Below are 24,969 nucleotides of genomic sequence, written 5' to 3'. Positions count from 1 at the left end.
TACGCGATCACGTGACGTGAATGGCATCCACGCGTGGATCAGAAAGAGCCTGAGATGCTTTATTAGAAAAAGACGGACTTTTGACAAAACACTAAGCTGCCATACAGCGCGCAAGAAAACAACTCAGCTATAAAGTTGCACAGCTACCATATAGGGTCGTTACTGCCTCCGGTTCCTATTATTGATCCGCCGGCCCAACGACGTAGGACGACGGATCAATATCTTTATCATCAATAGGCTGGTCAAATGATATAGGTGCAGTGGCTTCGGATCCCGCTCCGTCGAACGGAGCCGTTCCGTACACGGGATTGACAAACTGGGTCGCGCCACCTGCCTCGGCGCGATTAATTACGTACTTACCGCCTGTCCGTTTTTTGACAATAACAACGGCGGCAACAACAATAACAATAAGCAGAACGATACCCACGGCCAGTACGATATACGCCCACGTTGGTACAGAGCTTCCGCCGTCCGTTGTCGTGTCCGTCTTTCCTATGGGAGTTTCACAGTAGTATCCGCTAAAACCCTCAGGACAAGTGCATTGAACAACCGTGGACAGAGTTGAGCATTCTCCCTTGTTCTCGCACGGCAACTGGTCGCACGTCACCTTCGTACACTCGTTTCCGTTGCCCTTGTAACCAGGCAGGCACTCGCACGTGTAACCATTTTCTTTTGAACTGTCTGCCTTGCAGTATCTCTTTTCGCCGCAAGGACTTGCAAGGCACGGGTTGATCGGTACTTCACAGTACGGCCCGGTATATCCAGCCAGACACACACAACGTCCATTTCGACAGACGCCCTCATTGAAACAAGGATCCGAGCAGGCCGACGTCGTGCTTGTCGCAACAACTTCGGTTGGCTGACTGGTTTTCTTTTCAGTTGGCTGACTGGTTTTCTTTTCAGTTGCAGGCTGTGCCGTTGTTGATTGAGCTGTCGAAGGTTTGGTAGTCGTCATAGGTTGTGCCCTGGTTGGCTCGGCAGTTGCAGGCTGCGCAGTTGTCGGTTTGGCCGTTGTAGGCTCAGGATTTTGAGTTGCCTTGGTTGCGGGCTGCTCAGTTGTCGGTTTAGCTGTTTTAGGCTGCATAGTTGTCGGTTTAGCCGTTGTAGGCTGTTGAGTCGTCGGCTTGGCCGTCGTAGGCCGCATAGTTGTTGGTTTACCGGTTGTAGGCTGTTGAGTCGTCGGCTTAGCCGTTGTGGGTTCCTGAGTCATTGGCTTGGCCGTTGTAGGCTGCATAGTTGTCGGTTTAGCTGTGGTAGGTTCCTGAGTCTTCGGCTTAGCCGTTGTAGGCTGCACAGTTGTCGGCTTAGCCGTTGTGGGTTCCAGAGTCGTTGGCTTGGCCGTCGTTGGCTGCATAGTTGTCGGTTGAGCTGTTGTGGGTTCCTGAGTCGTTGGCTTGGCCGTCGTTGGCTGCACAGTTGTTGGTTTCGCCGTTGTGGGTTTCTGCGTCGTTGGCTTGGCCGTCGTAGGCTGCATAGTTGTCGGTTTAGCCGTTGTAGGTTGTTGAGTCGTTGGCTTGGCCGTTGTGGGCTGCGCAGTCGTTGGCTGAGCCGTCGTAGGCTGCGCAGTTGTCGGTTCAGCTGTTGTAGGTCGCAAAGTTGTTGGCTCGGCCGTTGTCGGTTTGGCCGTTGTAGGCTGTGCAGTCGTTGGCTTGGCTGTTGTAGGTTGAGCCGTCGTTGAAATTTGACAGGTATCTCCCGTGAATGGAACGTCAGTGCAATCGCACGAGTACGAGTTGACTCCGTCGATGCATCGTCCACCGTTTTGACAAGGATGCGAGGTGCAATCGTCGACGTTCACATCGCAATGCTCGCCAGTGTATCCAGTGACGCACTGGCAAGAATAGCCGAGCAGACGATTCTGACACGTCGATCCAAACTGACAAGGATTCGGCTGACAGAAATCAATCATTTGCTCGCAATTCACACCCGTATAGCCAGAGGCACATTGACACTGATACGCTCCGCTTCGCAGATTGACGCACGTCCCGCCGTTCATGCAGGGACTCGACAGACACGTACCGACAAGAGTCTCGCACTGCTTCCCACTATAGCCAACCTTGCACGAGCAAGAGAATTGACCTTGAGACGAAAAGCACACTCCTTCGTTCATGCATGGAGACGAGACGCAAGCGTCGACAATCGTCTCGCAATTTCCACCGGTCGTACCCGATCTGCAGTCGCACGTATACATATTAACGCTATCCACGCAGTTGCCGCCGTTTTGACACGGACTCGATTGACACTCGTTCACGTCGGTCTGACATCTCAATCCCGAATATCCCGCCATACACGAGCAAGAATAGTAGCCGATGTGATCTACGCACGTTCCGCCGTTCAGACACGGCAGGATATTCGCCTCTGCGCATTCATCACGTTCCGTCTGGCACTGTTGTCCCCTATATCCTTGAGCACATCGGCAGCGATAACCGACGTTGCCTAGTCCGGTCACGCACGTTCCGCCGTTTGCGCAAGGATTTGACGCGCACGAATCGACAGCAATTGTACAATTTCGGCCAGTGAAGTCCTGCGTGCATTGGCATCTGTAGTCGGCAATTAGATCAATGCAAGTGCCGCCGTTGACGCAAGGCGACGCGGCGCAGTCGTCGATGTTGATCTGACAGTTCAAACCGTTGTAGCCCGAAGGGCAATCGCATTGATAGGAGTCGACTAGGTCACGGCAAGTGCCGCCGTTCATGCACGGATTCGACTGACACTCGTCAATGTTGACGTCGCAAGATTTCCCAGTAAAACCGGCAAAACAACGGCAGCTAAACGAAGACGGCCCAAGGAACACACACGTTCCGTTTTGGCACGGCGAAAAGTCGCACGGATCGACGACGACGCCGCAATTGGAACCTGTATAGGCCGGCGTGCACTGACAGGTCACGCTGCTGCTACCGGGCCCGTCGTCGATGCACGTCGCTCCGTTCAAGCACAGTCCCGGTCGACATCGAGAAACGTACGTTTCGCATTGAAGACCCGTGTAGCGAGAGCCGCAGGCGCACGTATAAGATCCAATGACGTTGACGCACGTGCCGCCATTCCGACACGGCGACGATTGGCAAACGTCGACAATCGTCGTGCAGTTTGGTCCCGTGTATCCGCTGGCGCAGACGCAACGATGTCCGCCGACAAGCGATACGCACGTCGATCCTGCTCCGCACGGACCGGCGGCGCAGTAGTCAACTTGTTTCTCGCAGTAATCGCCTGTAAAGCCGCGCAAGCAGTGACAGCGGTAAACGCCGACTCTGTCCTCGCAAACGCCGTTGTTTTGACACGGGTTCGAGTCACATTCGTTGATGTTCGTTTGGCATTGTGAGCCTGTGAATCCTGCAGAGCAGGCGCACGTATAGCTGTTCGACGTCGACGTGCAGACTCCGTTGTTCATGCACGGAGTCGCGGCGCAGTAGTCGACAACCAATTCACAATTGTGACCGCGGTATCCTGAGGGACATGAACACAGATAGCTCGTCGCGTTCACGCCGCAGAACGTCGCGATGTCGGCACAGCAGCCAAAAACTCCCTGAAATCCGGAACAAGCCGAATCGCACTGACAGTCGAGACCTCGCACAAATCGACCGCATCGACCGACGCACGATTTCGGGTCGAACTGCGGTAGCGGATAAAGAGCCAAGTCGCGACAAGTTCCGCCGTTCTGACAAGGCAAGGATACGCAAGCGTCGAGCGATACTTCGCACGTAGGCCCAGTCCACGCTCGAGTACAAGTGCAGAAGAATTCTGTGAGAAAAATTAAAATAATTGAGGCTCGTCAGGACGATCTCGTTTGCCTACCGCCAGTTCCGATCCTTCCCTGAGTACAATTTCCGCCATTCTGACACGGGCCTACATCGCACGGATTGACGGCCACCTCGCACCGTTTTCCGCTAAAGCCAAACTTGCACGAACAAGTGTACTGACCGAGACCGGTTTCCGTGCACGTTCCGTTGTTCTGACAAGGATAATCAACGCAGCTGGAAGAAAGAAGTCAACTACTGTATTCATAGAAAGACACTTTCACTGTTTGTACCTCCCGCCGATTATAACATCGCTGACGAGCCATACATCACGTCCGGCACCGTCGTTCGAATACTGGGCCCATTGGAAGCGAACTCCATTGCCTCGCGCATCGACTGGCATTGAAATATTGAGGAAAGTGTCACTTCTATAGCTGTTGTATCCTATAACGTAGACGACGTCAAAACAATAGAGAAACCAAAGCAAAGGCAAGATTTTACTCAGCGCCTGGATTAGAGTCCACGTGGTGCCACCGTTCTTCGAATAACTCAAATAGACGTCGTCACCGCTCTCTGCCGAGTCGCACCCACTTGCTCCGAGGCTGAACGTGAACTGAATTGTTGTTGCGTATTGAGTATTCATATCGACCGTCGTCAGTTGACGGAACGGCGACAGTTCATTGAAGACAACGTAGCCGTCGCCATTCTGTCCGCCAAACGCGTATTCTGCAACGCCAAAATCGTCGTAAAGAGAAAAAGAGAAAGGATTGCGTGCCACTTGCCTGGATTTGGTGAACCGCAAGTGACGCCGACGTCTTCGCTATGACCGCAGTTCTCGTTGCCCCAACCGGGAAACGTGCAGTCTTGAATTCGACGCTCGGACCCAGTACATGCGACGTTGTCCATCCACGTTTTTCCCGTTCCTTGGCCAAAAGCGGCAGAGCCAGCATAGCTGATTGCGCCGACGTATCCGAGAGAGCGACAGGCGGCGTTCGCGTCGACCAAGCCAAAGGAGTCGTCGCACACAGTTCCCCACTGGTTGCTGTAGAAAACTTCGAGTCGTCCTTTATTAGCCGTCGAGCCTCCGACGAGCCGAGTGAAACTCAAGGCTACAAGACGGAGTATTACACATGCTATGCATTACATAATGCTTGTTCCTACTTCCACTGCAAGTCGCTCCGGCTGCGCTGCTGCTGACGCACGCGGTCGTGCCCCAGTCCGCCAATCGAGTGCATTTGAGAATCTCGATTTCTGACCCGGTACACTGGACGTTTGATATCCAGGCGGAGCTCGTCAGTGGACCAGCATTCGACGCTTTTCCCGTCGAATAGCCACGTTGTCGACAGAAAACAGTGGCGTCGTTGTCGTCCCATCCGTCGGCACAAACTTGTCCCCACTGACCATTTGTTCGCCTTATTTCAACCCGATTGACACTGACACGAACCGACGACGAAACTGGTGAAAACAGAATGCAAAACGATAGGAAAACGACTTAAGCTAGAGCTTACGCGTTTGAGTGTTCGTCACTCCCGATAAAGATGTGCAAGAACCGGCAATGACGCCACCTGCCACTGTCAGCCACTGATTGCGTCGATTCGACGTCCACGGCGCAGAGAAGTCGTCGGAGATTAATTGCGGAAAGCCGCCGGCTACAACATTGCAAGCCGGTCCGGAATACAAGAAATCGCACTGGCAAGTTCCGCGCTGCAAAAGACGAGCATGTGTTATTTTTAGACACGCAATTCAGCAAAAAACATACGTTGCATTTTCCGTGACCCGAACAAAAGTTTGGACATTCTGGACCGACGTAGACATTATCGATGGCAAACGACTGTTGGTTGGCTGAGAAAGCGTTCTGCCCAGAAAGAACAGTTAAGAGATAAAGACGCAGACCAAAAAAATACATATCATACCTGGGAGATTCGGAATGAGGTGTACGGCGTTAGCGGTACAACGGTCTGCTCCAATGAGAGAGTGACTCGCTGCCATCCCTGAGTGGCTTGCCAATAGAAGCGAAACGGTGACGGGTAGGTCGGTGCCGCCGGACAGAGAGACACGCCGCCGCTCGTGCTTCCACCACGAGGACGGCAGTACGTCACGCCTTCTTTCCACGTGCTGCTTGACGTGATGTCGTTCATGATTTCGACGGTGAGGTAGGACGAAGACGCTGGAGAATTGCATCCAAACTTGACGTCAAACTGAATCTGATACTTCTGTCCCTTGGGAGATTGTTGAACAGTTATCTATACAAGATGACAGTCGTACAGTCGCAGCCTATCATTTCCTCTTTGCCTTACGTTTCCGACGGCCCACGTGTCCGCCTGCGAGGTGCTGTACGACGTCTGCATCCAACGGAAACGGGCCGCCTTCGCTTTAGCTGCCGGTACAAGATTCACTTGAACTTTCGTGTACGAGTTGTATCCATCGTAAGCCAAATTCTTGAGAACGGTCCACGTGGCGCCAGAATTGGTAGAATAGGAGAGTACGACTCCTTCGTTGACGTTTTCAACGCTATCGCAACCTTGACCGCTGCCGCCTAGAGCGCATCGTAACAACTTAAAAAGACTATTAAAAACGAAATGCTACCAATGACGATGTAAAATTCGATGAAATCCATTGACGTTGTATTCAAGTCGGGAGTAATGGCCTGTCTGGTCGTCACTTTCGGATCGTTGCCGCCGGAGAAGAAGAGAACGTCCGGACCGACAACCGTGCACGGTTTTCCGATAACTGCTCCACTGACAGTACTAAAAGCACTGTAAAAAAACAATTGTTACAAAAGAGGTGCGACGAAACGGGTGACGATTATTCATGCCTTGTAGAGCCGCCGCTCCAAGAGAAGGCTACAGCAGGCAGAGAAACTAAGTTAACTTCTCTAGTAATAGCATTTCTGGTAGTCGTGCTGCCACTACAGAAAACCGTTAACCTAAATCAAAATGATTTCTCCCGGGCATACCTAAAGGCAAGCGCATGACCGTCTGATCTACAGTAGCCGCTCACACTTGCGCTCTGATAGAAAACCCAATTGCTCTCGGTAATTGGATCAAAGGTATCCATTAAAACGTCGGGATTGGTGTCCGATCCTCCGATATAGACGTTGTCAATGGCCCAACCAGATTTTCCTTTACCGGAATTGAGCGGTTGCCACCAGGCAAAGCGAGTCCATGCGGTTCGCGCGTTCGACGGCAATTTCGCTTGATAACTTTTAACAGATCGGTAGCCGTAGTAATTGAAACTCGCCATCGATGACCACGATAAGCCGCCATCGAGTGAATAGAGAAGAAGAAGGCCCTGCTCGGTAGTCGACGGGTACGCACACGAAGCGTCCGAACTACTGACTCCCATTCTCAAAGAAAACTGCATATATCTGAGAACAAAAAAAGTATTGAGTTCCTTGCGACATTCTGTTACTAACTCTCGTACCTCGTCTTTGTAGTGTCCATGTCGACTGTCATTGCCAGTCGCAATCCCGCCTGATTGAAGACGAGCGACGAGCCGTCGACGATTGTACGGCAACCTATTCCCTGGTTCCCTCCGTACCAGGCAATCCATTTGGAAGGATCCCTGCCATTTTCGAACGTATCCTTCAAGGTCACTGGCAAAGACTGAGCCGGCGTGCGACAGTCAAGTCCACCAAAGCCGGAATCGCAGCGGCAAGTCGGTACTCGGGATTTCGCATCAAAATAGCATTGACCGTGCCCGCTGCAAAGGCTCGGACACGGCGGGCCAATGTAAACGTTGGAAATTGCCCAACTGGGAACGGGGCTTGAAGCCGTGTTCGATTGATACCAAGAAAATCTCGTTGCCCTAAAAGAGAAAGTGACAATCAGCTAGTGATTCCACTTTCAAGATAACGCCTTTTTACCCTGAAATGGCTCCTTTTGGAATTTTCACCGTAACTCGAAGCCAGTTTGAAGACGTCAAGTCGGCGTTATAGACACTTTCCCACTGAGGCGTCGGACAGTCGGAGGGCTTGGAATACCATCGAAAGCCGCACTGGGTTTGCAACGTCGGCCATGACGACGACGATCCGAGGGCGTATGCCAACGTGACCGGAGACGACGTACCCGAGTTTGTAGTGCAACCAACGTTTATCTAAGGAAATACATTAGAAGCTGAACGCCTGTGAAAGAGAGAAATTCCTTCCTTACTTCAAATTGAATCATATCACCGGGTGACAAGTTCATGCTCTTCGTAACGGCAGAATGAACCGCCGAATCCGTTCCCGTTTGGAAAGAGAGAATCGACGTGTTTCGACCGCAAAACGGCGCACTGCTCGAGCTCGGGTTGAAGAGCCACCGATTCGGTTGGATTGGATCAAAGTTTTCCTGGATCATTCGCAACGGCATGCCGTCGTCAATGTAGACGTTGTCAAGTGCCCAATTGTCGCGTCCGAGACCGCTATTGCTCGGCTGCCACCAACGGAAGCGCGTGCTCGTTGTCTTTGCTCCCTGAGGCATGGGAATGGATATGAAACGGACTGTTGTGTACTGATTGTAGGCGAAATATTGAACGTTCGTCCACGTCAGGCCAGAATTCGTGGAGTACTGAAAGACGACGCTTTCGATTGTTGTGCTAGGTCGCTGACACGACGAGAGCGACGGCGAACTGCCAAGTCGAATGTAGAATTGAATGACGATTGATTGAGATGTGTTCAGATCGGCGGTGACCAACTGTCGCAATCCCGCCTACGAGAAAGATGTGAGCACCTTTTCACGAGACTAAACATTTTTGCTTACCTTGTTGAAGTACAGAGTTCTGCCTGATGCCAATATGCCGCATCCCTGCTGCGTTGGCGTGACGGCACCTCCGACCAACTTGCTCCACTTCGACGGATTCAAATCATCTTCAAAATCGTCCATCAGCCCATTCGGACGAGGAACTAACGACCGACAGTCCGGTCCTCCATAGCCAGAATCACACCTAAAGAAAAATATATATACAGAATCTTAAAATTTCTTTTACGCGTGACGGACTTGCAAAGTCCCGACGAGCTGCAGGAGCCTTTATTTGAGCAATATCCAGGACACGCCGGACCGATGTAGACATTGTCCATAGCCCACGTAGAATCGGAGTACGCCTGCTTCTGTGACCAGCGAACGGAAAGTAAGGAACCGCTGAAGAAAAACAGAGAGGAATTAGAACGCGTCAATTAAGGACAAATATGCCCATGCTTACGCTGAGAAATTTCCAAGAGGAATCGTTACTCGCTTCCAGGATGTGTACTCTTCCGAAGACAACGAACTCTGCTGACTGTAACCATTTGGACAGTTACTCAGAGGTAGACACGACTGTCGAGCGTATTTCCATCCATTCGACGACGACGACGCGCCGGTAGCGTTGAACTGCACGTCAATCGGATTCAATCGGCTGTACGGATACCCGCATTTCATGACCAAGTCAAACTGAATCATGTACATATTGACAGACGAGAGAACGAGAATCGGTGCCGCCTGCAAGTAGCTGATCACCGACGTTGAATTGTACACGAGAGCCTTGCCGTTCGACGACGAGCACACGTCTTTGCCGTTTCCGACTGTGATTCCTCTGAGTAGCAACCAATTGGGAGAGTTGGTAATGCCGTCCGGTGTCGCACTAGTAAAATCGTCGGCGATGTAGCCGGCGGCGACGAGAGGTATTATCGATACGTCGTCGATCGCCCAAGCGTCGTAATTAGCGCCGCTGTTTGACGTCTGCATCCAGCGGAAACGCGTCGCTTTGGTCATCGCGTCAGCGGGAAGATAGCCGGAGATTTGGGTTGGCGATCGGTACGACGCGTACGCAAAGGTTCGGATCGTCGTCCATGTCATGCCGCCGACATTCGAATACTGAAAGACGACGCCTTCGGCGGTCGAAGTGGGATATCGGCATGAACCGCCAGAACTCTGTCCCAGTCGAATGGTAAAGAAATAAAGTCTAAGATAAATAAATAAATACATAATAATTGACTGGGTTGTACGCTACTACCTCGCCTGAGTCGTATCCAAGTCAACAGTAATAGCCTGGCGATTCGATTGCGTGTTGAAATAGAGCGAATTTCCTGAAGAAATGACGCCGCAGCCCGAGGAAATTGTTCCGCCAACGACGAGCGACCACAAAGCAGGTGAAATAGAAGTGTCAAACGTATCGCGTAGCGTCGTTCGAAACGAATCCGTAACCGTCTTGCACATCGGTCCACTGTAGCCGGGATCGCAGCGGCACTTTCCACCGCCGAGACATTGACCGTGACCATAGCAACCCATTGGGCAAGCCGAGCCCATGTAGATGTCGTCGATAGCCCAGATTTTCGACGTTGAAAATCCGGAGCCGGTTTGTCGCCACCGGACGAAAACGGCACCGCCGGCCACGACCGGATAGAAATAGGTCACGCGACGCCAGTGAGGAAATTCATCGTACCGATACGAGCTCTGAAATTGATAAGGAGTGCAGCCACGGTCGCCGAGACGGCACGCACTCTGCACCGGATTCCACGTTGTATCGTCAAGCGAATATTCCACGGCAATCGTATCGGTCAGATAAGCGCCGCCGCAACCAATTGACATGGAAAACTGCAGGGTGGAATTCGGTTCAAGTCGAATGCGAGTCGACTTGATAACTCGCTGCGACGACGCCTCGGTGAAGACAAAAGAAGAAGAAGCAGCCAACGGGCCGGCGCATTTGTTGCTCACTGAACCACCTCGAATGTAAATCCACGTATCGTTGTCTATCGGATTGAAGTCTTCGACAACTTCGGTAAGATTTTGCTTGAAAACGAAAAAAACTGTTTTGAAATAGCCTCGCAATTTCATTCTCTATATTTTACCGGATATGCAGCAATGACGACGTCGTCAATAGCCCAGTTATCGAATCCTAATCCACTGTGGCTCGTCTGCCACCATCGGAATCGCGTCGCATTTGACTGCGTGTCCGATGGCAAATCGAGCGTTACCGTTTTGGCTACGCGATACGAGCTGTATCCCAAGACTTTAAGCATTTTCCACGTCGTGCCGCCATTGATTGAATACTGAAGAAGAACATCTTCGTTTGCGTCGGCAGTTTCGCAGCTACCGCTACTGATACCAATAGAAAATTGAAGATATCTAAAAAGAGAAAAGAACTTCAACACGCCGCTGTCAAGAACATTTCTCTTCTCTTACGAAGGGCCAGACACGTTAATATCTTTCGTCACTGCCAATCGAGTAGTAGCCGAGTTGAAATACATCGACTGCCCACTTCCAATAGTGCCACATGCAGCTGACAAACTGCCACCAGCAATGACGCTCCATGCGCTGCTGGAAAACTTACCGCCCTCAAAGTCGTCTTCGATTCGTTTGGGAATCGAATTGGGCGACGGCACACACTTGGCTCCGCTGAACCCAGGATCGCAGTCGCACGTTCCGCCCGGTCGGCACGTTCCGTGTCCGGAGCACATTCCCGGACACTCGGCGCCGATGTAGACGTCGCTGAGCGCCCACGACGTCGCCGACGTAAACGATGGCTGCTCCCACTTAAAAGCACTGTCCGGCATTTGAGCGGCGGCGGGCAGGGGAATAGTTATTCGGCCCCACGTGCCAAACGTCGGTGAGACGTACGACGATTGGAGGTCATAGCCGTTCGGACAAACGGATCCGTACTTGCAGACGGTGCGAACAAATGTCGTGATGCCTCCGGAACTTGGAATTCCGGGCGTGTACTGAAGATTCACCGTTTCGGACGCTTTACCGCAGCCGACGTCGAGAGTGAATTGAACGAACGAAGTGTTGACGGAAACGTCGAGCGGTTTAGAGACGATGTAGCGAAGGCCTCCCGCACTGATACTCGAGTCAAAGATCAACGCGTTTGTCCTACCGCAATACGAACCGACGTGGGCGTTGAGATACACGGTCCATTGCGAGCTAGTGACGTCGGGCGTGAACGTTTCGGAGAGCGATTGGGCGAACGGCAGGTTGCCGCCAATGTAGACGCTGTCTATAGCCCATCCGTCTCTACTCTGGCCCGAATTTGACGCCTGCCACCAGCGGAATCGAGTTGCTGCCGTTTGAGCGCTTGCAGGAATTCCATAAACTATTAGGCCAGGACGACCGCTTCCGCGATAGGACGCATAGGAAACGATGTAACCGGTTGTCCACTGAGCGCCGGCGTTGGTTGAATACTGAAGAACGACGCTTTCCGACGTTTGAGACGGATAGCTGCATTGACCGCTGCTACTCAATCCCATCCGAACAAAGAAGGAAAGGAATCTAAGAGGAGAGAAATTTCCACACTTTATTTTACTAATGACTCTTTCTTCTCACGTTGCCGTTCTAACGTCCATGTCCTTCGTTTCGGCGGCGCGATGTCCAGGTCTCGTGAAATACAGGCTGTTTCCGCTAGCAAGAACGCCACAAGTCGTGCCGATTGCACCGCCCTCGTACGAAGCCCAATTCTTCTTCAAACTCGCCTCGTTTTCGAACGGTTCAAGCAGCTCCGTGGCCAACGGAGTCGTCGGTTGGCAATCTACGCCACCGAATCCGGCGTCGCAATCGCACACCAAACCCGTACGAGTGGCATTGCTACGACACTGGCCGTGACCACTGCACAAGTTCGGACAGGCGGCACCGATATACACGTTATCAATAGCCCAAGTGAAATCGCTCGAATAAGACGACTGGTACCAGCGGAAGCGAGTTTGACTGAAAAAAAACCGCATTGACATGCAAAAGTGATTCTTTTACGCGTCGCAGCTTACTTTGAGACAGTGACGCTGGGAAGAGGAACGACGACGCGCTTCCAAGAGCGATAGAGACCAGCCCTGTAAGACGACCGGTCCGTCACGACCGACGATTCGATACCGGCGCACGACGGCCAGGGCGAGCAGAGCGAGCTCACTGCCGTCCACGTCGCGCCGTGATTGAGCGAATACTGCAATTGTACGTTGTACTGATCGGAGGAGAAGTTGGAACCGCAGCCGATGTTCAAATTGAAAATGACGTAGGCACCGGCAAAGACGCGGAGATCGCGCGTCGTCACGTATCGCAGTCCGACGTTGCCGGAAAAGACGAGCGCATCTCCAGTGCCGTTCTGACAATACGGTCGAATGCCGCCGTTCGGGTAAAACAACCAATTGCCGTCGTCAATGGGATCGAAGGCTTCTTCCAGTATAACGCTCGGCGTTGACCGTCCACCGATGAAGACATTTCCCAAGACCCATTCGTCTCTGTTGAGGCCTTGGTTGCGAGGCTGCCACCAGCGGAATCGCGTCGCCTTTGATTGAGCGCCTGTCGGTAATTCGATGACAATGTGAGCCGGGCTCGTATAGCCGTTGTATGCCAAGTTTTTGAGCAGTTGCCACGTGAGTCCGCCGTCGTTGGAGTGATGAACGAGAACGCCTTCGTCGACGGAGTCGACACGATTGCACGACGAGTCGCTCGACGAATAGGTGCCAATGCGAATTTCAAATTCAACTCGCTCTACGGACGTCGTATCGAGATCGACGGAAATCAATTGACGAGGACCGGCTTGAGAGAAAAGAAGTGCTGTAGGACCAGCAACTAAGAAAAAGAAATAGATAGATAGATGTGTATAGACAAGAGACGTATAATTTTCCTTACGTCCTACTGGGCCGCATCGTACCGGTTGGGTACCGGTTGCCCCTTGATAGAGAAGCCACTTCTTTGAGTCAAGAGGAAGACTGGTGGAGAACGACTCCTTGAGTTCTGTCTCGTAGTTTGCTAACGGTGTCTCGCATTGGGCACCAGTAAAGTAGGGATCGCATCTAAGAGTTGAGCAATTTAAGGAACTTACTAATCAAAAAGAATGTCAATGCTTACAGGCAACTTCCAGACATGCACTTTCCACGACCGCTACATCTCATAGGACAAGAATGGCCAATAAAGACTACAGAGAAAGAATAAGTATGAACTACAACGCAGGAAAATCGTACCGTTGTCTATCGCCCACGGTCCCAGCGCAGACGCTGATCGATACCATCGGAACTGGGTGGCCGATGTGACGACCTCCGATGGCAAAGCAATCGTGACTCGCTGCCACCTTTGTAATAAATTAATTATATACTTAGGCCATGGTTCGATATCAGTCTCAGTACCCTCCAGTGCTGTAGTAGACGGACGCTTTCTGAAAGTCGCTAATGCCAGAGCAGGATCCCGGCACGCAGACTTTTAGCACAGAACGCCACGTCGACGAAGACCCGTCTAGTGCCACGAAATCAAAAGAGACGCTATAATACGAGAGACTGTAGTAAATTGACAAACACAATCTTTTTTTTCTATTAACCTTCCGCTTTGGCTTGACGCGTACTGCCCGCAGCCGACATTGATGTCAAATTGAGCGACGTACTCAACGTGATCCATCTGTTGAAGAACTGTGATGGAATCAATGGACCAGACATCGGTGCTAGCGCCGTCGTTGCTCTGTTGCATCCAGCGGAAACGAGTCGCTGGAGACTGAGCCGCAGATGGAACGACTTCCGATACAAATTGAGGATCCTAAGACAAAAAGAAGACGTAAAACAGGAATACCGGTCTTCAGACTGCAGTACCTTATACTGATCAAACTGGTAGACTTCCCAGCTCGTCCAATTGGCGCCACCATCCGTAGAGTAACTCAAAAACACGCTTTCGGCGTATTGTTCGGCATTGTCGCAGTATCGATTCTTCAAGGGATTACCGCCTTACCAGAACAAAAATATAAGTGAGTGCGCAGCCCTTTGAAGGTTCTGTAGGATACCAATTAGAAGATAGAATTCAAGCCGATCGGCAACGGTGGTGTCCACGTCGTTTGTAATGAGCTCGCGCTTGCCGTGCTGATCAAAAACAAGAGCCGAGCCTGTATTGACGGTACCGCATCGAGTCGACAAAGCGCCTCCTTTAACAGTCCAGCTAAATCGATGACGGGTGAGGTTTAATTTTCCTGACTAGTTCTTCTTACCCGCTAGGAACCGACGAGTCTAGGGACTCGTTGATTTGAATGTACGGCAACACGGAAACCGATTGAACTTTCGTCACGGCGTTTTCCTGAACAGACGACGCTCCGCTGAAGTAGAGTGTCTGCCCACCGCTCCGGCCGCATTTTCCAGCCGCAGCTTGACCGCCGGGGTAGAAGAGCCATTTTTCTTCCGTCAAGGGCTCAAAGCTGAAGAGAAACAATCAAAGAGAAGAAAAAAACACGCTTGCGCGAACTCACTCTTCAATGAAGTCCGTTCCGTTTCCGACCGTGAACCCGCTAATGTACAAATCGTCGATAGCCCACGCTGACGTGCCGACCGTACTGAAATAACCAAATTGGAAGAAGCGGAAGCGAGTCGACAAAGAACGAGCAGCAGCAGGAACAGGAACATTCATAGCCGTTGCCGTCCGATATTGATAATAACTCCTAAAACCAGTCTCATCGCGTGATCCTAATGGTTGAATTTTCTCACGTCATTGCTTTGAGATTTGTCCACGATACACCTCCGTCGAGTGAGTACTGTATTGCCATGACTTGGGAGTTGGAAGAGAGTGTCCGACAAGAGCTTGACGATGTCCGTCCTTGGATGTAGGTAAACTGAATGAACTTGACATTCGTCGCGTTCATGTCGACCGTCACCAGCTCTCGTTCGCCAACTTGGTTGAACACGAGCGCGTTGCCGGAAGACAGCTGGCCGCAATCTTTTGAAACGCTGCCACCTTGGATGGTAAGGAAAGTGCCAGAAGGGGGGTCGACGTCAAATCGTTCCTGCGATACGATTTAGTGTAGCTCTGAGGAATCTTTTGTTTCAGCGACTCACTTTGATTTCTGTTGGCTTTGAAGTCGAAGTGACGCTGCATTGAGGTCCACTGTATCCGCTATCGCAAACGCACTTGGCGTTAGAATCGCAGTGGCCGTGTCCGTTGCACAGATTCGGGCAACCTTCGCCGATGTAGACGTTGTCAATCGCCCAATCGTACGAGTACGACGAACCTAGAAGAGTATGCAATTATGAGAAAGACCAAGCGTCTTCTCGCTCCACGGCGCGTACTCGTTGACGCAACCCAGCGCAGTTGAACCGACTGCGATTGGACCAATCGTGTATTGCCGAACGGTAGAGTAACCCGATTCCATTTGCTTCTCAAGCCCGAATAATAGTTGGAGTTTCGCCTATACAAAAAATAGAAATGCAAATCAATAAGACGATACGTGATGTTACCTGTAGGTACAGCCGGATTGACTGGGTTGGCAACCGTTGTCCAAGACTGTCCAAGAATTTCCCTTGTTTGTCGAATATTGGAGAGTGACCAATGCTGATGATGAAGGCGATTTTTCCTTTCCGCAGTCGACGACGATGTCAAACTGGATAAACGACGACGAAGATAGGACAACGCTCGACGTCGACAAGAAACGAGAAGCGGAAGAAGGCGGCGGAAAATGAAGTGATTTCGTCGGCGACGAGCAGAACGTCTCTACTTTCGAATTGGGATAGAACTTCCACAGATTATTGCTGTCAAGAGAAGAAACGAACTGGCACATGATCCTGTCGCCAAAAAAAACAGGTGAACCACTTTACCTTATTGGCTCAAACGAGTCAAAGAACGGAAAGCTGCTGAAAACCGAGTCAATGTACACGTTGTCAATCGACCATACGTCTTGACCCGTTCCACTAGCGGTCGCTTGATACCAGCGAATGCGAGTTGAACTCGTTTGCGCTGCACTGGGTATGGCGTAGTAATAAGTCTGACGAGAAGTCGAAGTGATGGTCTGCATGCGCGTCCATAAGACGCCGCCGTCAAGCGAATACTGAACGACGACGCGTTCTTGACTGGTACTGGGGGCTCGGCAGCTCTGGCCGCCTCCTAGGAATGTGAACTGGAGCGTCGTCGCTGAGGTCAAATCCAAGTCGACCGTCTCCAAAATGCGTGAACGGCCGATGCTAGGAGTAAAACATCGAACACGCATTTCTCTCCAGCGGCTGCTCTTACTTGAATATTCCAGCTCTGCCTGACGAAACGACGCCGCACGTCGTCCCAATCGTTTGACCTCCAACCCACGCCCACTTCGAGCTCGACAAATCATCCTCGAACATTTCTCTGAAATGCGTTGGGGTCGGCGTGGAGGGAGTCTGGCACGCTTTTCCGTTATAGCCTGAATCACAGACACAAGTACCTAAATAAGTAAATAAAAATAAACTAGTCAGTCGCATTTTAATTTGGAGCCTCCGAAATTTCAACTGACCGCAGACGCAGTATCCCCATTTTCCGTCTTGATCATAGTTTGCCGTCGTCGAGCACCACAGCTCGCCGTCGCGATGGTCGCCCGTACACGCGTTATACGTCGTACCGTTTCGACTGAACGGAAAAACGCACGACTCGCCGTCGGCCGTGCCGCCGCAAACGACAGACTGCTTTCGACTCTTCGTACACCTTCCGTGTCCGTGACAATTTTTCGGGCAGCGAAGACCAACGTAAACGTTATCAATGCTCCAGTCGGTATTCGTTGTCACGCTTGGCTGCCTCCATCGCAATTCCGTTTGATTCGTCTTGACTGCACTGGGTATCGATATTTGCATGCGCTTCCAACTGGTGAAGAGAACAGACTGATACGAACTTGAACCCTATATATACACACCGTTAGGACAAAAAATTTTCAAAACTGATGCGTGGTGGCTTACGAGTGTTCCGTTGCAGAAAGACGATGTGCTCGGGTAGCAAGTTGTCAGCACCGGCTTCCATGATAGGCCGTAATCATTCGAGAATTCAATCTGAACGTCGTAGCCGGACGACGATTGCACGTACGGAACACTTCCCATGTACAAGTCAAATTGAATGACAAAATCTCGCTCAACTCCAATAAGACGACCGCTATTCCCGACAAATCCGATGTGGTTCAACGACCATTCGTCATATCCACTACCGCTGTTACTTAGCTGTCGCCAGCGAATAGCTGTGCTTGTTGTTCTAGCGGCAATAGGCAGTGGGACGCTTACGGATTTCGCCGTTTGATAGCCTGTTGAAACCAAGTAAACAAGTAGAAAGATCTTTCAAAAACGTTTTTATTCAGTACTCACCGTTGTAGGCAAGCGTTTTCAACACTGTAAAGACTGTACTGCCCGACGGAGAATACTCAACAACAACGTCTTCGCTCGAGTCGGCTGTTTCACAGCCACTGCCTCCAATGACAATGTAAAAGGAGAGCGTCCTGACGAGAGAAGTATAATACATGCTGGCTCCAGAATGATAGTCAGCTTACTCCGCAGCTCGTAAGTCCAACCGAGCAGTCTCAATATTTCGGTTGCCGGCAGAATTAAAAAATGCCTGGTACGTTCCGTAAGCTTTGCAATCCGCCGAACTCGTGATCCTCCCCCCTGTGATCGATTTCCACTTGCTCTGCCCCCTAAAAAGAACAAAACATCAAATCGTTCCAATGCTTTCGCCTCTGCCTTACCCAAACGTTTGCCCGGCGAAAAAGTCTGGCGGGAATGATATAACCGGCACAAGCGAAGGCACTTGACCGCTGAGAGAAAAGATGATGTAGTTTAGCGACCATTCGTCATTGTTTGCTCCGCTATTAGAAATCTGCCGCCAACGAATTGCCGTTGAGCTTGTTTTCGCAGCAGAAGGCAACGAAACTTGAACAAGCGTGGGCGACGTGTAAGCTAAGGACGACGAATTAGAGAGAGAGAAGTTGACTGGAAAAGTGCTGCTCGTACCCTTGTAATTGAGAATGTAAAATCTGGTAAACGACGAACTTCCTGAAAGTGCATATTCCATCCAGACGCTGTCGGTATTCTCCGCCGTTTCACAGCCGCTGCCGCCGAGGACAAACCAAAACGTAACCGATCTGCGATTAGAAAGACAAGAACAGTTAAAAAACTAGTTCTTCTTAAATTTGATTCTCACGTGGCGTAGCGCAAATCCAACGACTTCGTCGTAATGTAACGCGTTCCGCTGTTCTTGAAAAACGCCTGATACGACGACCCGTACGCCTTGCAATCGGCAGCGGTCGTGACCGTTCCTCCCGAAATACTGGCCCACATAGATGCGCCACTGGAAAAGAGATTATTGACCATTTCTTTTATTCCGCGTACGGCACTGCAGCTTCTCTCACCCAAACGTCGTTGACGACGAAAAGTCTCGTGGAAAGTTAAGCTGATTGCTGGAGACTTTGACCGAGTACGTTCCACTGATGATAATCTGATTGATTGACCACTCGTCAAAATTGGCTCCACTGTGCTGAGCCTGTCGCCATCGGATCATCGTGCTGGCGGTTTTCGATGCGGTCGGCAGTGAAATTGTCACCTGACCGGCTGATGAATATGCTACAAAATAACAATGACCAGATAGTAATGTGAAAGATGCAGTATGAAGGACGAACAGCCAGCGGTGATAGTGCGCAGAGTCCTGTACGTAGAGCTTGCCGCTGGGGCATATTCGACAACGATATTTTCTCCCGAATCTGCTTGTTCACATCCGTTGCTGCTGCTTCCAATAATGATATAAAACGATAGCGTGCTAGAATAGCAACGAAGGTCAATCAAATGAGGGACTCATACGGCGACGATGACGTTCTTACGTGGCTCGGGTCAGATCAAAACGCTGTGTAGTAAGACTACGCGTACCGGCTTGATTGAAGAAGGCTTGATACGATCCGTACGCTTTGCAGTCGGCAGACGACGTGATTGATCCGCCTTGAATTGATTGCCAGAGAGGCGACGAAGAACTGAGACAAACACCAACCTCTCGTCTAAATCAATGACTAGTGTGGACTTTCGCACTCACCCGACAGATCGACTTGTGTCAAAATTCGCTGTAAAGATGTTTACGTTCCCGCTGAGCGTGACGTCCGAATTGGGAACTGACACGAACTGCGAATTGGTGCCGTTCACACGCACATTATTCAATGTCCACATGTCTAAGTTCGCTCCCGAATTCTTGAGCTGACGCCATCGTAGCGCCGTATTTGACGTCTTCGCACCCGACGGCAATGCGACGGTCACCAACGTCGGCACGGTCGCTAAAAACGTGAAAAAATTCCATTATTCAATCAATAAAATTGTCGCTCGCTTACTCTGGTAACTGACGGTATAAAAGGACTGAAACGAACTTCCCGACGGCGCGTACTCAACGACGACATTTTCGCCCGATTCGGAAACCTCGCAACCATTGCTGCTACTGCCGAACGAGATCCAAAAGCTCACCATACTGCAAAGAAGAAAATTACGTGGCGTATTCGAATGCGGAAGAAGAATTTACTCGGCGTGAGTAAAGTCAAGTTGTTTCGTCGTTATCGCTCGAGTTCCTGAGCTGGCGAAATAAGCCTGGTATTGACCGTAGGCTTTACAAGACGGCGAAGTGGTGATGCTGCCTCCCGTTATGCTTGCCCATACCGTACTTGACGAACTGAAATGTTTAGCGTCATGCGTCGTTTCGGAGGAGCAGGGTTAAATCTACTCTCACCCAATTGCCTGCGAGTCGTCAAAATTTGACGACAGTATCGTTGTTTCTGCGCTGATTTCAGTGAAAAACGTCGTCGAAAGATTAAGAGGAACGGTGTTGGCAAATCGGCCAATCGACGTCGGAGAAGTCGTCTGGTTGAAAACGAGAGCGTTGCCGCTGCCGTTTCGACCAAAGGCCTATAGAATACATTCAAAGCTCCCTGTCAAATCAAATCGTGGCTATCTCACCCCTGTCAAGGATCCAGGACGAGAAAGCCAATTGCAGTCGTGCAAGGGATCGAAACTCTCTTGAAGGTACTGAGGCGGCTTTTCGTTTATGACAAAATTGTCAACGGCCCACACTTGACTGCCCTGCCCGCTAAAAGCCGAATCTTGACTAATTCGAAATCGCACTTTGCTTGTTCGAAGGAACTGAGGTAATTGATAAACAACGTGAAGAGCAGCCGATGTCACCCTGGCAACGAACAAGAGCCTTTAAGATTTGTACCTTCTACATTCTCTCCTTTACGTTATGTTTTTTGCCACGATAAAAGGGCCGTTATTGATTGAATATTCAATCTGAGCTTGAACGTCGCCCGTCGTTCCGGGATACGGACAAGTTATCGTGTCAAATTGAATCGCATTGGCCGCTGTTGCTGTCAGCGAGTGCGTAGTCTAAAAGAACAAACAATTAATTTCGCTTCGCACTCTCTTCAAAAATTTCAATTTACCAGCATTCGTGACGCATCTGCCGTAGTTCCAAAGATCGCCGATTTTCCTGATAGGGTTCCCTTGTTGGAGCACGCTGGCTGGACAAGAACTCCGTTGCCCGTCGTCAACGTCCTAAATAGGGCCCACGGCTCATTCGAAAACGCGTCAAGCAAAAACAATCAATGAGAGCGTTGACCATTTTCTTGAGTCGGGGAAACTGCCCGTCGTCGCATCGAAATCGTCGATGACGAGAATTCCCTGTGCGGCGCAATCTGCAAGCGAAAAAATCCGCATAAACTATTTGTTTGCCCGAGAAAAAGCCGTAACCCCGTCTATTGATTAGGAATTCCGAGCGTTAGCAGAGAATTTTACTTGCGACCTGGCCGCGCTGCGCAGCCCCCACTGAACTCAGAGCCAGGCTCGGCGTGGCTCCGCGGCACGTGAGAGGAAAGACTCACGAGTACCCCAGTACACATACAAGTTCAAAAGCCCCTATGAACTCTATAAAAGCCTGAATTGGTGCATTGTCAAATGCGGTAGTGAAGCGAATTGAATGGGTGCATTGTCAAATGCGGTAGTGAAGCGAATTGTTTCCACAGACGTATGCGCTTGTCCGCCATGGACCTGTGTGCGCGCCAGAGCACGAGGGGACCTACCACGTTGTTCTAATAATAATACTCCTAGTGCGTCGAGGCCGCTCTAACTCATGCACAAACTAACCCATAAATCCTGCGATCAGAGGAATCGGACTCCGTCTCTAAGTTGTAAGCTTTATACCCGGCGGGCCCATGCAAGGGTACTTACTTGCGGCGTCCGCCCGACGATAGAGCAACGCTTGCGTCAGTAAAAGCGTCCAAAGGCTTGCGAAAAGCACATTCATTGCACTTTTCCCTCCGCGATGAGACGCAACCCCAAAGCCGCCCTCCGCTGATACAGATGCTCAGAGGATGAAGGATCACGCGGGCCGCTCACGCGAGCCAGATCCGCCGCAACATCCCGATTGCACAACGTCGAACAGACTTAAGAAAACGGAAAGTTTGATAGTACGCCGGAATTACTAAGCCATACTGCGTGAGGTACGTTGCATGGGGAAAATAGCAAAATTGTGAATGCATGCGCTTTACTGTACATCTACGGTACTGTTCCAAGCTAAGTCCGCGAGCCCTACGGAAAGCTCTAATGTTATACAGTACAGTATATGTCTGTATTAACAATAGACTCATTGTTTCCGCGGAGGGTAGAAATTTGATGATAATTATTCAAAAAGAATATCATATCGTCAGTATGTTCAATTAGCAAAAGCGTTATGACGGGAACTCACTATCCTCTCAAGGGGGGTCGAGCACAATAAAATTCTGCAAGGAGCCTCTATCATATGAACACTGAGCACTGTATACCTGGTGAGTCAAAGAAGCGGCGGTCGCTTTTTGCGCGTGAGCGGCGACGCTGGGGGAGAGAGCCTCACCGACGGATTGTCAAAGCGACCAACCATCCCGCGACGACTCAGCGGCGACGACGGTTTTGCAATAGCTGGGGGAGAGTTCAAGTCCATGCGGCCCAACTCTTCGGACAGCATCCTCTGTCGCGAATCGGAAAAAGGATCGAGAAAGGCTGAGGAAAAGAAAAAAAGACAACAATAATCGTACGAGGGAATTAACTCGACGTCTCAGCACTTTCAGAGCCTTCCAAGAGACGAGGACTTCCGTGACTTATGGGGGTGCGACGAAGACGAGGCGACGTGGACATAAAAGGAGAACCCGTTTCCGATCGAAAGGGCGACGACGCTCTCTGCATGCGCGGCGATCTCGGCGTCTGCACATTGACAAAAAAGTCGACTTACGGCACCAAAAAATATGCCCATACCGTTGTGCCGGACGCCGAGCGACCGTTTCGCGTATGCATTATAGGCGGGAGTTTGTCTCGTCGTAGAGTCTCTTCCTGTTCGACGTTTCTCAGCCACGTGCCGTCTCGATAGAGGTCGGATACGACGCTGATGTCGTATATGCGATTTTCGTAGAGAGAATTGCGTTGTTTGACAAAGTCCATCAGAGTAGGAAGCGTCTGCGCGATCACTCGTCTTTTCCTATCCCCCTTCATTTACAACGTTTACCTCAGGATGAAATTTTTTCACGACTGACATCAGATGGTCACTTCTCATCCGCAAGACCGCCGTCGTTTCGTTGGCGCGCAATGATAGTCCATACGTCTCCATGCTCAAGAGCATTTCTCCTAGTCCAAAGATTCCTCCCGTTGACATAGTCGTCAGTTCGCGAGACTGCTTGACACTTGGGCGGCAAAGAGTCTGATTTGCCAATAATCTGTAGTACAATGCAATCATCACCTCGTTCCTTTTCGTCTCGTGGTGGGCGTCAACGATTCCTCTTGTTCAGTGTGGATGATGATAGTGGCCTTCATTCCAACAGACGCTTTCTATTGCACGTAATAAAACGTTGAGAAATATTACCTGGCCTGACATTATGAAGAAGACGTCTTCTGCTGGTTTGCCTTGTCTAACGATAAAAGAGTTGAAGGCAAAGGTTTCCTTGACGATTCTGTGTGCCATGTGAAAGAGCAGGGACCAGTTCCAACCCTAAACATTTTTGACGTAAAATTGCTTTTGAGCACGTGTTGTAGTAGCTCGCCTTAAAAATGTCCAGTTTCTCCAAAGCGGCTGTTTTCTCGTGCAGATCCTTTCAGATCAATGTTCCAAATTAAGGAGAAAATGAGCGGAGATTTCGTTTTACTTCTTTATGAAAGCTTTCGGCACAACTTTGAAAATGAGCATAATCAACAACCATAAGAGTAGTCTAAATGACACGAAATTATGACGAGAGCCATTCCTTTTTGCACCCCAGTCACCTGTTCATCAGCAACCACGGTCATATCTCGCCGAACGCCAGGCTTCAACAAAGAAATCTCTCCAAACAATTGGCCTTCGAACAGACGACCCAAAAAATGTCCAAACACCTTGATGATTACAGAAACGTGATACCCCAGCTGTACTAGTCTTCCAGCATACCCTGCGATGATTTTCTGACCCGCGTTGATTTGCTCTCCTCCTCGACAGCGGACTTTTTGCTCGAAACGGATCGGGACTCTGTGACCGTCTCATTGAATCAGACGGTTGGCCCAAAGGTGAAGGGGATCTCGCATTCCCAATCAAGTGAATAGCCATCGGCTCGCTTGACGAACGACTACAAGAAACATAAATTCACCTATCACAGTCGGACTGTCCTCGGTATTATTAACATCTGCACGTCTCTCACGCACATCATAGGCTCGACCGGCAGAAGCGACGAGACGCTACCCTCCCGGGAAATATTTTCTGCTGTTTCGACGCTCTTGCCGTGTGGTAGTCGCCTCGTTCGAGAGGGAGACGCGATCAAGCGTTCAAGCAACAGCCCACTTTGCTGCCGTCCGAATAGGGCTGCTCCACCTGACGAGAAATCTTGTCTCGTTGCAAATAATGAGAAAACGAGGTCGACGAACCAGTTTGGTCTTTCGAATACGCCGACAAGATGCCCGTAAGAATAACAAACGCTCTAATTGACCATAGAACTCGTTATGTCTATTGTGGCTTGACGCTCGTACTGCGATTGTCGCGAGCTTTGATAGAAAACAACGTCGTCCGCCTCCGCGGAGAGGAGCAGGCTCGAGCGGCAGATTTCGACGACGAAGTCTGCGAACGGAAACCGATACAACGCCCCCTTTCCTCAACTTGAAGGGATTCTTACCGTTGGGCATTTCTTCGAAAATGCCGTGCTGCGAGGCGACCCATTTCGCTAGGCGTCTGCATGGATGAGGGTGCGGGTGAGTGAGCTTGCGGTCTCTGCGTGTGCGCTCGCCTTAGTTGGTTTTCGTCTCGGTCCGCTGGCGCCGTTTGAAGCAGTGCTTGCTGCATAGCGATGTCATCGGCTGTGCGTATGGAGAAGCGAGCCGACGACATGATTACACAGTCTGTGTAGAACAAAGAGACGAAACAGACTCTGCTTAGGAGTCACGTGCTCGCGCACGCCAGGTGGACCATAGCTACAGGGGCCAGCTACAGGAAGTTAATTAATATAAAGAAAATCGGGAACCAATCAGAAAGTGAGAAATAATTTACCACACTTCTAAAATTAAATGGGTCTATACATAGGCTTATAACACGTGGTATTGAAA

At 50.6% G+C, this 24,969-nt stretch overlaps 2 protein-coding genes across 3 annotated transcripts; both read right to left on the bottom strand.

The window, feature by feature from the left end:
• Nucleotides 1–32: 32 nt before the first annotated feature.
• LOC136185140 (uncharacterized) lies at nucleotides 33–21,755 on the bottom strand. The gene is made up of 58 exons (XM_065972208.1): nucleotides 21,613–21,755; nucleotides 21,005–21,080; nucleotides 20,829–20,940; nucleotides 20,627–20,772; nucleotides 20,347–20,572; nucleotides 20,120–20,295; nucleotides 19,916–20,062; nucleotides 19,731–19,864; nucleotides 19,442–19,676; nucleotides 19,236–19,382; nucleotides 19,038–19,174; nucleotides 18,771–18,981; nucleotides 18,563–18,709; nucleotides 18,373–18,503; nucleotides 18,108–18,318; nucleotides 17,913–18,056; nucleotides 17,731–17,861; nucleotides 17,335–17,669; nucleotides 16,899–17,277; nucleotides 16,646–16,829; nucleotides 16,234–16,596; nucleotides 15,877–16,167; nucleotides 15,709–15,827; nucleotides 15,478–15,650; nucleotides 15,130–15,425; nucleotides 14,895–15,083; nucleotides 14,640–14,843; nucleotides 14,439–14,590; nucleotides 14,251–14,381; nucleotides 13,986–14,197; nucleotides 13,798–13,929; nucleotides 13,636–13,742; nucleotides 13,523–13,589; nucleotides 13,304–13,467; nucleotides 12,442–13,243; nucleotides 12,008–12,385; nucleotides 10,871–11,953; nucleotides 10,537–10,813; nucleotides 9,702–10,477; nucleotides 8,913–9,650; nucleotides 8,711–8,851; nucleotides 8,474–8,657; nucleotides 7,886–8,422; nucleotides 7,600–7,829; nucleotides 7,158–7,541; nucleotides 6,691–7,101; nucleotides 6,550–6,642; nucleotides 6,321–6,490; nucleotides 6,032–6,270; nucleotides 5,648–5,977; nucleotides 5,494–5,589; nucleotides 5,243–5,438; nucleotides 4,896–5,189; nucleotides 4,517–4,843; nucleotides 4,236–4,460; nucleotides 4,028–4,178; nucleotides 3,793–3,971; nucleotides 33–3,738 (listed from the first exon to the last, which is right to left on the bottom strand). The coding sequence occupies exons 1-58, from the start codon at nucleotides 21,686–21,688 to the stop codon at nucleotides 179–181; spliced, it is 17,886 nt and encodes a 5,961-aa protein (XP_065828280.1). The 5' UTR covers nucleotides 21,689–21,755; the 3' UTR covers nucleotides 33–178.
• LOC136185141 (uncharacterized) lies at nucleotides 21,711–24,874 on the bottom strand. 2 transcript variants are annotated; one of them, XM_065972210.1, is made up of 16 exons: nucleotides 24,654–24,874; nucleotides 24,543–24,598; nucleotides 24,400–24,487; nucleotides 24,298–24,350; nucleotides 24,079–24,244; nucleotides 23,828–24,002; nucleotides 23,668–23,775; nucleotides 23,553–23,615; nucleotides 23,451–23,498; nucleotides 23,273–23,398; nucleotides 23,150–23,217; nucleotides 22,919–23,093; nucleotides 22,672–22,869; nucleotides 22,482–22,620; nucleotides 22,206–22,419; nucleotides 21,711–21,827 (listed from the first exon to the last, which is right to left on the bottom strand). In XM_065972210.1, the coding sequence occupies exons 1-15, from the start codon at nucleotides 24,752–24,754 to the stop codon at nucleotides 22,214–22,216; spliced, it is 1,770 nt and encodes a 589-aa protein (XP_065828282.1). In that variant the 5' UTR covers nucleotides 24,755–24,874; the 3' UTR covers nucleotides 21,711–21,827; nucleotides 22,206–22,213. The 2 variants fall into 2 exon arrangements, with proteins under 2 accessions (XP_065828282.1, XP_065828281.1); XM_065972209.1 differs by lacking the exon at nucleotides 21,711–21,827 and having other exon boundaries at nucleotides 21,992–22,419; nucleotides 24,654–24,873.
• Nucleotides 24,875–24,969: the final 95 nt, after the last annotated feature.

This window comes from Oscarella lobularis, chromosome 3, assembly GCF_947507565.1.
Source record: "Oscarella lobularis chromosome 3, ooOscLobu1.1, whole genome shotgun sequence".
In the NCBI taxonomy this organism is placed as follows: Eukaryota; Metazoa; Porifera; class Homoscleromorpha; order Homosclerophorida; family Oscarellidae; genus Oscarella; species Oscarella lobularis.
This window is presented reverse-complemented; position numbering and strand designations above follow the sequence as displayed.

What these genes read in the sequence shown, in the direction of transcription:
- LOC136185140 (XM_065972208.1), bottom strand. Translation starts at nt 21,688, where the DNA reads ATGAATGTGCTTTTCGCAAGCCTTTGGACGCTTTTACTGACGCAAGCG. An exon ending in ACCGTGGGCGATAGACAACG is followed by an intron (nt 13,590 to 13,635) that starts GTACGATTTTCC and finishes CTTTCTCTGTAG; the next exon opens with TCTTTATTGGCCATTCTTGT. An exon ending in TGCATGTCTGGAAGTTGCCT is followed by an intron (nt 13,468 to 13,522) that starts GTAAGCATTGAC and finishes CTCAACTCTTAG; the next exon opens with ATGCGATCCCTACTTTACTG.
- LOC136185141 (XM_065972210.1), bottom strand. Translation starts at nt 24,754, where the DNA reads ATGTCGTCGGCTCGCTTCTCCATACGCACAGCCGATGACATCGCTATG. An exon ending in GTATTCGAAAGACCAAACTG is followed by an intron (nt 24,245 to 24,297) that starts GTTCGTCGACCT and finishes ATTTCTCGTCAG; the next exon opens with GTGGAGCAGCCCTATTCGGA. An exon ending in CCGAAAGCTTTCATAAAGAA is followed by an intron (nt 23,499 to 23,552) that starts GTAAAACGAAAT and finishes TTGATCTGAAAG; the next exon opens with GATCTGCACGAGAAAACAGC.